The sequence below is a fragment of the Ahaetulla prasina genome, chromosome 3 (genome assembly GCF_028640845.1).
Source record: "Ahaetulla prasina isolate Xishuangbanna chromosome 3, ASM2864084v1, whole genome shotgun sequence".
NCBI lineage: Eukaryota > Metazoa > Chordata > Lepidosauria > Squamata > Colubridae > Ahaetulla > Ahaetulla prasina.
The window spans coordinates 77,402,114-77,414,874 of NC_080541.1; the positions used below are offsets into that span (position 1 = coordinate 77,402,114).

Here is a 12,761-nt window from a genome sequence, read left to right on the forward strand (position 1 = left end):
AACAAAGGCAGGAAGTAATTGTAAGAGGAATCTTACAATAGCTACTGTTGGATTAATGCAGTACAATTTCTGATACCGTTGCTAAGCTCTGCGTGATTTGCTTTGTCAATACAACAGCACCTGTTTAAAGAATTATTAATTGCTAGGTAGGTACTATTTAACAATATTTCATGTCTATGTTCCTGCAGTGTAAGTTTTCTTTACTGCCTGATGTGGACTGCAGCAATAATGAAAGTTGTTACTAAAATATAAAGCACTATATTATATTTGACTTTCTATTTCTATTAAATATATTAATCCTTGCTTCTTCTCCATTCAAGTATTAGTGGCACAAACATTGCTGCGTCTTGTTTAATCTGATGAATCAGATTTTATAGAAATAATCGCCAGTCTTATACACATGCAGACATATATTCCATCACCACCATTTTCTAACATTGAACAGGACCACTATTCCCTGAACCACAGATACTATATAATAATTTTCTGCAAGTCTTTTATGAGGACAAAAGATCATCCTCAAAGGAACATCTTTTGGTTATTATTTTCAGTGCCCTTTGTCAGATCATTCCACTGATGGGGTCCCTCAGGTTAGCTCTTAGCTCTTACAATAGTGCATTATTTTTCTTTTATTTTAAATCCCCAATATCCCAAGTCATATAATTACTTTTATGATTCCAGATATCTGCAGAAGCTTGACCTTTTGTGTATTGCTACAGTAATTATAAAACTGAATAGCTCTATACATATACTTGCATGATACATATTTTGCAATGGGTTTATTATTTGGATTTGTATTGAGTTCAGCCTTGGTACAAAAGTGAATGGTAATTAGTAATATAATTTATAAAGAGGCCATTTTAAACAATCTTTAACCTCATGTATTTTAAATGTCCTTAGGAAGAGTCCCCCCACTTGCTTTGTTAGTAATGTTTTCACTGTTCTGCTGAGTTCAATGTTATTTGCTCTGCCTTTGGATGCGAGGAAAAAATCTAGTCCAATCTTTCTTTTCCATTTGTTTTAACTTTCTTTAAAAAAACAAAACCTTTCCCTGTTTTTTATAAGTACAATCTACAAATAATGTAATTTAAAAAGATAAAAGCTATAGTTCATATGAAACAATGCATTTTATATGACCAAATAATTTTCCAAGTGTATTAAAAGCAGACATTTTAATTCACGGTCATGGTGATAAGAGGCAAAAAGGGAAAAAAATTAACTTTTCTTCTTTTAGTTAGGCGTTAGAACTTAAAACTACTTCTCATCTCATGGAGGAATCTTATTCCCTTCAGTCTAATATTCTGTCTTCTAACAAAAGTCACGGCTTCCTATCCAGAAGTCTGAGGCTGATTATGAGGCAGTTGTGCCAGGGCAAGGTGGCACGAGAAGGAAAGAAGGCCTGATATGTGGCCTGAAACATCTTCCCCATCATGGAATGAGGTTTAAGTGACCATGTAGCAGTGATAATCCTGACAGACAGCTGCAAGAATAGCAAGGCAGCATCCAAGATCTACCATGAAAGCAAATCCGTCAGATCTTTCTTTATTTTACCAGCAGGATTTTGCCCTCTAAAATGTTCTCTATGAATCTCAAAGCCCCATTCTCAGATTCCTTTTTAAAAATAGCCAAGTGGGAAGGGGCAGAACCTTTCAGGCCCAAGGCCCCTCCAGTAGTAGCAGATCAGTTGTATCTCTTATCTACAGGGAGTATAAAATGTCTAGCTACACATGTGTTCTTTCACCAGACTTTAAGGGCTGATTGGGTGGGAACTCCCCTCTTCCCCTATTGTGTTTTGTTCTGTGCTCGTTCGCCAATTTACATTCTGTATTTATGTATTGTTTGTTAGATGTATTTATGTATTGTTAGATGTATTTATGTATTGTTTGTTAGGGGTTACGACAGCAACTGGGACTGGGATTGCCATCACTAAACAACACGGCTGTAAATTGTGACCTCATATTACTGTACTGCTTCTCAACCACAATCCCAACAGTCCCAACGGCTGTCAACCCAAGAGGCATGAGTTATTAAGTGTGAAGTGACAGGAGTTCCAGGTAATGAGGGGGGTATGCTGTGGGGGTTGGGGGAGACTCTTAGAGGTCCAAGACAGACTGTCTGCAAGCCAAGGGAGGGCCCAGTGCAGGCTGCATGCAAATTGAAGATGGGTGGGAAGAATTGGAAGGCTAAGTGAAGTCTATGGAGGAGTTGAGATAGAGAAGATCAGACCACATTCAAATTGAGGGGGACCTTGGGAGACCTGGTACAAGTCACATATGAACTGAGGGAGCTAGCTTGGGCAGGCTGTGTGTGAGTTGGGGGAGGCCTAGGAAGTTCCCCAGAGACTGCCTGCAGTCAGGGGATGCTGTGGGCTGGGAGTGACTTTGACCTTCCCTTCCAGCTTCCCCACTGGTTTTGCTTGTGGGAGGTTGGCAACGGAAGGTTGCAGTCATGTGACTGAAGTTCCCTAAGATGACATAACTATGGGCCAGGCACTCAAGTGTTCACATCTTGATCACATGATCATAATGTGATGGCCCTGGGGACCAGTCATGTGTCCATTTTTCAATGTCATCATTACTTGGAATAAATGTCGCTAAATGAATGGATGTGGACAATAACTACCTATAAATTATTTATTTATTTATTTATTATGTGTACACTGCCCAGAGTCACATTGTCTGAGTTGAACAGCCTTATAAATCTAAAAATAAATAAATCTATAAATTAATAAATGGATGGTGTCTGTTTGTGCTTCCTGAATTTTGCTTAGATGCAACCTTTTCCAGATAATACACTTGACTCAAGCTAGATGTGCAAATGAATTTGAGAATGTCTCAAACGACCATGCTGAGTCACTTTCCTGTCAACTCAAATGACCAAGAACGGTAGTTGGACAAAATGCAGCATTTTTCAGAGGATGGATCTGACACAATTTAGGAGGGGAAGTAGATTAAAACAATAATCCAAGCTTCTCAAATGCAAGTTTCTTTATCCCAATATGCTGTATTCTGCTTCAGCTTCCATGGATCTTTCTTTTTGCAAGTTGGTTATCAAGCTGGGATAATAAAAGAGGTAAACCACGTTTAACTGAAATCAATTCATGCAGCCAAAGGAATAGAATTTCTTCTATAGGGCAAGAAGATACAATAAGCTTTTCTTTTAACTAGAAATGAGGAAATTAACCCTTTCCTATCATATTTCGTGTTTAGTATTGTTACTGGTTACACAACAGCCTAGCTCAGATTTGGATGATCAGAAGCAATGTAAACAGGTTCTTGAGATAAATCCCAATTCTGCAGACATTCTGTTAATTAAATTATGGTTAAGGCAATGTTGAAAGATTCACGTTGCAAAGTTCCTCTGGAGACAAAATAGTTAACAAGAAGTCTGTGTTACTTGTTATTGCTACAGAAAAAGTAAAGCATGCATTTAATGTCTGATAGTGTTTGGCTCTCTTGAACTTAGGAAGATTTAGAATAATTGGGGATGGGCTTTTTTGAGAGGGGGGAGGAAATGCACTTTCCGTTCTTTTTAAAAGAATGTAGTGAAAGTTTGAAATTAAGTAAGAAAAAAAGTGCAAGTAAACCAACAGAACACTTTTTTTTTACAATATAAGCTTCATATAACTTGGATTTTAGCCTGGCATTTCTCCAGAATAAATATTAGTCTTGGAAAAAATAATAAAAGCAATTCTTTCATAAAGGTTACTTAAATAACTACAGGGCCTCAAATTATATACATGATTTAGACTTCCCTGGAGTTTGTTAACTGTAAATTTAACCAACAACATTTTTTTAAAGCTGCAAAGTAAAAGGAAACAATAAATTGAAATCCATTTTTATGTTGGTTGTCATCAACAAGACAGAAATAACTTTTCATGATCACCACAGATTACTTTTCAGTTTTATGAAGAGTTTTGGTGGAAGGGACTCTAGTGATGAAAAGCTTCTTGTTTATGATGACATTTTAAAAAGAAAATAAATTGGCAACATAAGGTATTATGAAAGGGTGAAAGACTTTAAATTGGATAACTTGATTTATTTCTCTTTTGAGTGCACTTTATAATCTGATCAATGGGGACAAATTTAGGATAACTTCCCTTTTTTTTCCTTTGCAGCTTCTTGCTTAAGAAGAGATTTTTCTCTTGGAGTATCAGTCTTTTATTTCCTGAAGAGGGAAATCTATTCTGTTTTCAGAATAAATTTTAAATTGTTTTTTAAAAATCTAACCTACAGAAGACAATGTTGTCATTATAAATGGGCTTTGACTCAAAAAGATCATATGTATTGCAATGAATTACTAAGAAGTTTAGGTCATAACTCTATCTAAGGCATTTTCACCTTGTGACTTGAATTTTCTTTTCAACTTGTTCACCATTCCAATATTTCCATTGGTGGGCAAGTGTTTACTGTGAATTGCTGCATTCTTATAGAACTTGTGTACTCTACAAAGTCTGTGGGGAACCATAACAAGTGCACAAGGATTCCCTTTCCAGATATTTGCTTTCCAGCATGTGGCAAACTGGGACCATCAAAAGGAATGCAGCAGAGACAAAGAATAGAATAGAATAGAATAGAATAGAATAGAATAGAATAGAATAGAATAGAATAGAATAGAATAGAATAGAATAGAATAGAATAGAATAGTGTAGGAATTTAGCACCCACCCCCCTCCTAGAAGAATGAAATATTCTAGGAAATATTTTAAAAAGCAGAATATTATACCTTCCTGGATGAGAAATGGAGAAACATATTTTAAAGACAAAGGAGCTCCCTGCAACTTCCTGACTCCCCCCCACCTTTGTCAATGGGCCATTAAAAGCCTCAGCTAAGCTCACTCATTCTCCCCACCTTTGTCAATGGGCAATTAAGGCTTCAACCAAGCTCACTCAATCCCCCCATGATTTGCAACACAATACAACTGAAACTCACCACATGGCAAGGCTCAAGCAAGCTTGAGAGACAGCCAGCAAGGCTAGCTAAGACCCCCACCCCCTGGGAGTCTGACAACCAATCAGGATACTCTTCCTGTGCCCCAGAAAGGTCAAAGCTCAGAAAAATCATAAAACCAGGGAGCACACAGGATCTCAGGTCTTTTTTCTGTTCAGGAACTCAAGCCATGTGATCCTGACCACCATTAAACCATCTTTCCAAGCAGCCTCCATGTTTCCAGTGTCTTTGTCCCCACTTGGAACTGAACCCAGATGGATAGAATAGAATTTTTTATTGGCCAAGTGTGATTGGACACACAAGGAATTTGTCTTGGTGCATATGCTCTCAGTGTACATAAAAGAAAAGATACGTTCACCAAGAATCATAAGGTACAACACTTAATGATAGTCATAGGGTACAAATATGCAATCAGTGTGGTGTATGGTCCATCTTTGTGGCATTCATAAGAACATCACGTTTATAGGGCTATTTACAGGAAAGAGAATGGAGCTTAAACTGAATTTTTTGAAGAGAATTTGTTTCCTATGGAAAAATATTCCAATTAAATTTATTTAAAGATTTCAGTATGTAACTAGAATTTATAACTGCCACTGAAACAATTGAAAGTTATTGTTGGTTTCTCAGCCCATTCTTACTTTCATGGGAGCACTTTGGCTTTACTTAAGCATAGGGATTGTTCAGAGTTTGTATTCCAGATTGCAATTAAATGTTGTTTAGCTAAAGCCTGAAATAAACTTAAATTGGTACAGTTTATGGGCTGATAACTGAGGGATGCTTGTAAAAGAAAGTACTGGAGAGAGAGTTTCATTTGGCTTTATTCCAAGGCTATAAATGTGTGCGCGTGTTTGTTATGTTTTCAGCCACACTTGCTATGCTCGTCTAAAGCTTTGTTCTAGATGTTGACTTGAAGAATAGCTTTTAAGCAGGGGCATCAATCACAGGCAGAAGTTCAATCACAGAGAGGTACCATTTTCTCCAGCTTGAAGACTTCCCATAGCATTTAATATGTGGGGAATAGGAATCTGAACCACATAGTTCTTTAGTCTTTTATGTTCTCATGGAATGGAATGTGAAATTGCACAGTTCTTATGGTAAAAGCCTGGTTATGCTTTTATTTGTGCTTTAAGGTTCAAAAGGATAAAACATTTAATTGTTTTACAAAGGAAAATTCAAGAGCAAAGCCAAGAAAAACTTTATAAAACTGCATATTCTAATAACACCGAAATCAAACACTATAGGTAAATTTATTTTAAAAAGACAATTCAAGTTCCTTATTTTTCACATGGATGTAAAATAGTGTACATTAAGAGGTACATTTCTAAGATAACAATTAGATTACCAAAATAAAGGACAAAAGTGAAAAATAAATAAATTTAAAAGGCAATTTTTTGAAATAAAGGACTGTTGTTTTTATAAAAAAAGGACTTATGGTCACTGCAAGTATAATTGTATAACTACACATCAGCTTAGATTTTTTTTTTAGACTAGAAAGAATAAAAGCAAAAACTTCAAGATAGGAAAGAGAAAAAAGTAAAGAAAGAAAGCAAAGCCAAAAGTGCAGGGGGGAAAAGACAAAAAGTGACTTCCAACTTATTTTTACAACAGATATATTTAAATTGGCATTTTATTCTATGGTTAACTTACCACATAACTTTCATTTTTTCTGTTATCTACTATTTTTTTTCTAATCAAGCTCATGTATTGATTTCATTTTTTTTAGACTAGAAAGAATAAAAGCAAAAACTTCAAGATAGGAAAGAGAAAAAAGTAAAGAAAGAAAGCAAAGCCAAAAGTGCAGGGGGGAAAAGACAAAAAGTGACTTCCAACTTATTTTTACAACAGATATATTTAAATTGGCATTTTATTCTATGGTTAACTTACCACATAACTTTCATTTTTTCTGTTATCTACTATTTTTTTTCTAATCAAGCTCATGTATTGATTTCATTTTTTTTTTAGGTTTCATGCCAAAAGGCTAAAAAAAATCTGATGATGTTTTAAGAGTTTTGTTGTTTATATTCTGATTGTGATGCTGTTCTTTCCGTGAACTATCTTATGTCATACTACGTAATAAAGTGGATTTTTTCTTAATTCCCCAATTTGTAGCAAATCAGCTGGCTCTCAATATTTACAGAGGTTCTATTTCATAAAACTGTGAATAATGAAATGGTAAATAATGAGTCTAGAGAAATTTGGGGTTAATTTCCACAGCCTGTGGTTTTACTCTTCATTCTATAAGGGCTTCTTCCCTTTTCCTGCCATAGTGGTTCTGTGAAATGTACCTGTATTTCCCCCCCCCCTCTTCCTTGCTCAGTTATTCACATTTCATTGGGTTAGCCTAGTTGCAGAAGATCATGTGACTTCCTTGCAGCCGCTGCCCACCAGTTCTTCAATGTAACTCATCAGCTGGTGGTTAAGGGTTTGCCTCACTTGCACCATGTGGTAACGTTGGTTTCTCCTTCTGTCTGAATTTTTCACAGTCTTGGTGAAGGGGCCTCTCAGTCACATTACTGTGTCTTAATGCTGCCTCTGGACTGCAAAAACCTTCCCACAATATATTGAAGTCTTGTTTCTAATCATCAATTATAAATATACTAGACCGTGGACAGTAAGAGCTATCTACATGCCAAATGTAATAATCTATGGCCCAAAATTCAATGATATATTAATAATGGATGGATTTTTGGAGGATGGAAATAAATGAAAATAGGAGTGTCAAGACTGTAAGATTTAACACGTTTTATTTTTTTATTTTTTTTTTAAAAAAAACGTAATATTCCTCAAAGCAAATGTTTTTATTATCTTTGCTGTAACTTCAGGCTTTGAAATAATTGTTAATATTCGAGGACCATTGAATATGTTATTTTTTTAATGGCTGTTTGTTACATCATGCCTCTGTTTATAACAAAAAAATAAATGTACCTAACGACAAAAGGCAGCCTTCCATTTTGTGAGAGTGGCATCAAGTATATAAAATTGTAACTTGAGTTGTAAGACTACAACCATTTATTGGTCACAGAATCTGCTAGTCATGCATTTGGTAACTGACAAATATCAGTTCATAACATTGATTGAGTATGTGCCATCAAGTCATGTTCAACTCCTAGCAACCACAGAGATCAGTTCATGCATACTGTTCATTTATATCATTGGTAAGTGTAAAGGTGGCAACAAGCACGGCTGTTGTGTGTGTAGATAGTGAGACAGACCTGTGCAGAGTGATCTTTCCCAAGTGTGTTTCTGGAGTCTGACAGTATTCAGCTGAAACCGCTTATTATCTTTTGTGTTAAATAGAGATAAAGGTGATGGTGAAAAGTGGGAGAAAAAAATCAATTAACAAAGAAAAGAGGTGAGGGAGCATCTTGGTTCTTTATTCATATATGCCATCACATTGAAATGTGTTTCAGAATTGCGGAAATTAGGATTTTCTCCAGTTTTTCATTGAGCCCATTAAAGAGAGAAGATCTAGGGGGAAAAAATCTAGTTTTTAAATTGTAATAAATTCCTTATTTTTAAAAAATATCAAAGTGTGTCACAGGTATCTCCATACAGTCTAGAATAACTTTATTTAGTGAATTGCTGCCATGCCTTGCTCCTGTCCTGGGAAACGAGCAAGATAGCATTGGATATTCTAATATCTTTACCACCCAAGGCCTGTTTTTATTAGTTTATTATGATTTAAGGGTTAGTTAAGGTCTATATATAGATACCTGAAAATTCAGCATTGATTTCTACAACTATTCTTTGTGTTAAATTTGAAAGTTTATTTGGAAATGCAGTTTTAAAGAAAGAAAAAGAACAGCTAATACTTTCTGTAACTGCTTATGAAGAATGATTCTAGATCAACATTGGTTTGAGCATATGCCATGTTTGAAGTTCTCCTTCAATCAGAACAGGGATCAAAAACTTTTGATGGCGAAGACCACACTTTGTTTTATTGTTATAAGCATTAAGAATTACAAGCAAATGGGGTAATCGTACAGTTTAATTTTATTTCACATGGTTTTAAAGAGCTTTGTGTTAATCCTTAAAATAGAGGAAAATATATTGACACATAGCATTCTGCAACCTGGTTGCAAAACGCAGTCGTGTAACCATGAGATGCTGCAATGTGTTGTAAATGGGAGCCAGCTGCCAAGCTCCCAAAATATGATCATGTGACGGGGATGGTGGTGTGGCAGTCATAACTTAGAGGATGGGCCATAACGTCAAACAGTCCTTATGCAACTAATCATAAATTGAGGATTACCTGTAATATGTAAAAAGATGTCCATTATTTGGTATGAAATAAAAATTCAGGTTTTATCTGTTACATTTAAAGTTTAGTGAATTGAGGTCTGTAATGTTGACAATTTGCAGCACTTAAGTAGCCTAAAGTATTTCAATAAAATGATATGAGACATGAATCAGGAAGTATCTGGCTAAAATCTCATCTTTGGCAGAAAGTCACAATTACATTTCCAGAAGGCACATAATCTCAATATTCACAGGATTTAAAACATTGAGTGAAAAGATTGGAAGAGATAACTGAGATAAGATGCATAATGTACATAAGCAGTATAATAAGTGCATTAAATATCTTATTTAGCAATATTATTAGGCTACATTTTATACAGTTGATATTTTTGGAAAAGGATTCCTGGTGCTATAACTCTTCTTTGTCTGTCTCTCTCTGTGTATGTGTGTCTGGCTATCTTTAGTGTATTTTGGAGTGGATTTCTGGCTATTTCTCTTAACTCTTGTTTTTTTAATTGCAGGACTCCTTGGTAATGGCCCGTCTAAAGGATTAAGGCCAGGGTCTGAACACTTAGAGAATGAGAAGGATGATGCATCGCAAGTATCCTCAACTTCCAATGATATCAGTTCTTCAGATTTTGAAGAAGGGCCCTCAAGGAAAAGGTCAGACTCTTTTAAGTTCATATAATTTAATAGAATGTAGTCTTATAAAAAAATCGTAACAGTGGAGCCGTGCTGAAGCATCTCATTAATTCAGTGAAAAGTCTATGTGGAGATGTGGAACTTGCAAATATAGATTTCACTCTACTTATTCACTCCATGGCCTCCAGAAGGACATTGCAAATAGCCGTATCTTCTCTGCTTCAAGAAAAGGATCTGTGTAACAGAATTACGATAGCAAATCCAGAAACAATGTCAGAAAAGAACTCATTGACATGTATGTTGCTTTTAATAATAAAAAAATACTTGCTTATGACAAAAAGCATTTTTCGTAGGGGGAACGTAAATCTTTCTTTTGGATTTGGAGCTCTTTCAAAATCTCAATCATCTTGATTTGAAGACGTTTCTTTAAGGCTTTCCTTGGTTTTCTGAAAGATTTGTGTTTATTTTTGTGATGCTTGACTTGCCGAACAAAACATGTGGCCACACCAAAAGATGGAGCTTAAAAGGCATAGATAATCAAAAAAACATTGACAGCAAAGAGAACCTCATTGTAAACATGTTAGTTATTGGCTCTTGTAAGACAATACTCTTTTGTCCTCAGTTCAGTAGTAAAATCCTTTTTGACTCTTGTTATGCTATAATCTGGGCCACTTCCTAAATAGGCACAATATAAAGTAAGACGAAAGATGTAGCGGGCCTACCAGTGTCAATCAAAAGTAAAGGATAAGTTATTATTTCTTGTCTTGTGTTAAGGAAGAAAATTGAATGCTTGAAGAAAAATGGTTAATAAAAGGCTATTCAGGTAATTCTTGACTAACAACAATACTTGGGGCTAGAATTTCCGTTGCTAAGCAGTGTGACTTTAAAGTGCAACTGTATCACTTATCAAGAGCAATCCTTGCACTCTCAGAGTTGATTGTTTGTTTGTTTAATTTATATGCCAGCCTAGAGGCAGTTTACCTAGAGGCAGCTTACAAAGGCACCTTACAAAGTTTGTATTGTTATCTGAATCCCATCATCATTAGGTGAAGCACCTTCCTTCTGGCTTCTCACAAACAAAGTCAGTGGGAAAGCCAACAGGAAATTGTAAATACCAGGCCCAAGCAGCTGCTGTGTGTAGGAGAGATAGTAAAGCGATGGACATGTCTATGGAGATTCTCCGTCATCCAGGTCATGGTTGCCCCAAAGGTGCTTTTTCAAGGGGCAACTGGACTTTCTGATTTTTTTCCTTGAAGACGTTTCGCTTCTCCTCCAAGAAGCTTCTTCGGCTCTGACTTCAGAGCTGAAGAAGCTTCTTGGATGAGAAGCAAAATGTCTTCAAAGAAAAACCAAAAAAGTCCAGTTGCCTTTTGAAAAAGCACCTTTGGAACAAGGGGATGGACAGTTGTGCAAGGGACATTGAGAGGGTGTGTGTGCAAGAGATGCAGTGCTGATGGAAGAGGGGGCACAAGTGTGTGAGAGGATATGAGAGAGGTGTGGTGGGGGTCAGAGGGGAAGTGTGCAGGAGACACAGGCTAGGAGAGGGGGCACTGATACTTGTGACTTGAAATTTTCCCTGCTGACTTCCCTACCGACCTTCTGGGAAAGCCTACAGGGAAAGTTACAAATTGTGGTCACGTAATTTTAGGCAGCTGCAACAGATCATAAGCGTAAACAAGTTGCCAAGCACCCAGATTGCAATCACATGACTGCAGAGTACTGGGACAGGCAGAACTCCAAGGCTCAGTCATAAACCAGTGTTCATTCTGTGCTGTCATAACTTTGGAACAAATCGTCATAGGGCAAAGGAATACCTGTACTATAGCTCTTATGTTCTGTGTTTTCTGATTATGCAAAGCACTTTCCCTAAAGGATTTTGTTTTACTGTTACATTTAGTTTAAGAAATGGAGGGAACAGATTGTCACTTCTGCTTGTGAAGGACCAGTTCCATTTATAAACGTGCATTTTAGTCTGAGAGAGAAGCGGCGATAAGTTATCTAAAATTTTGTAGATAGAACTTCTAAAAAGTCAGAAACTTTATCCCTCAGAAATTTCAATAGCCTTAAAGCCCCTCTACTGTAGCTAAAAATACAATTTTTGAAGTATTTTATCCTTAGTGTTTGTGAAATATGCTTTCACAGAAATTTATTTCTCACCTATTATTTGTATACATTTTATCAATATTTTCCCTTATTGACCCAACCGAATTGGGCTTATTGACACAATCAATTTTCTTACTATTATTTAGTCTTTTCTGGTAGGTTTAAGCAAAAGCTAAGGAAAATTGAAAGGAAGGAAAATACAGTTTAATTAGAGGGTATTGATTTGCTTCTATTTCCTATTCAAGTAATTAATTATGTAAAGAGCAGTTTGCATAATATTTAAATCAAGGAATTAATGGTAACCACAGGATAGATATGTCTTGCAAATCTATTTTGCTTCAACTTGGCAACTTAGCTTACTGAAAAGAAGGTTAAACTGGGTGGTGAAAATAGAATTAGGAGACAAAATACACTGTGAGCAACTTTTTAAAAATGGTAAAATAGAGATGTCAGATAGCAACATGTTTTCATTATCAATTAGTGCAACTCTTTTAAATATTATTTCTGCGGTTAAAATAGATGCTTTAAATCAGGGGTAGTCAACCTTTTTATACCTACCACCCACTTTTGTATCTCTGTAGTAGTAAAATTTTCTAACCGCCCACTGGTTCAGGGGGAGATGCGCGAGCTAGTCTGGGACGAGGCTCTTTTGTTTGCGGTCACACTATAGCACCATTTAGTTTCACTTACATAATGTGAACTAAACTTGTGCGCGGGCAATACGAATAGTATATTTTCAGAAATTTAAATTGTCTCAGGGAATTTTATGAAAACCTAATGAAAATATTTTTAAATAATGATATGAAAATTTTTTAAAAAGTCAATTAA

General features: G+C 35.9%; 1 protein-coding gene across 2 annotated transcripts in view; it reads left to right on the forward strand.

Moving 5' to 3' along the window:
- The window catches only part of JARID2 (jumonji and AT-rich interaction domain containing 2), a 230,110-nt gene that overhangs the window by 128,671 nt on the left and 88,678 nt on the right, over positions 1-12,761 (forward strand). For both annotated transcript variants that reach the window (XR_009154628.1, XM_058178520.1), the window contains exon 3: positions 9,710-9,851. Coding sequence is in view for 1 of the 2 variants with exons in the window: in XM_058178520.1 (XP_058034503.1) it covers positions 9,710-9,851 (142 nt within the window). In the remaining variant the exon portion in view is untranslated. The remainder of the gene's footprint in view (positions 1-9,709; positions 9,852-12,761) is intronic.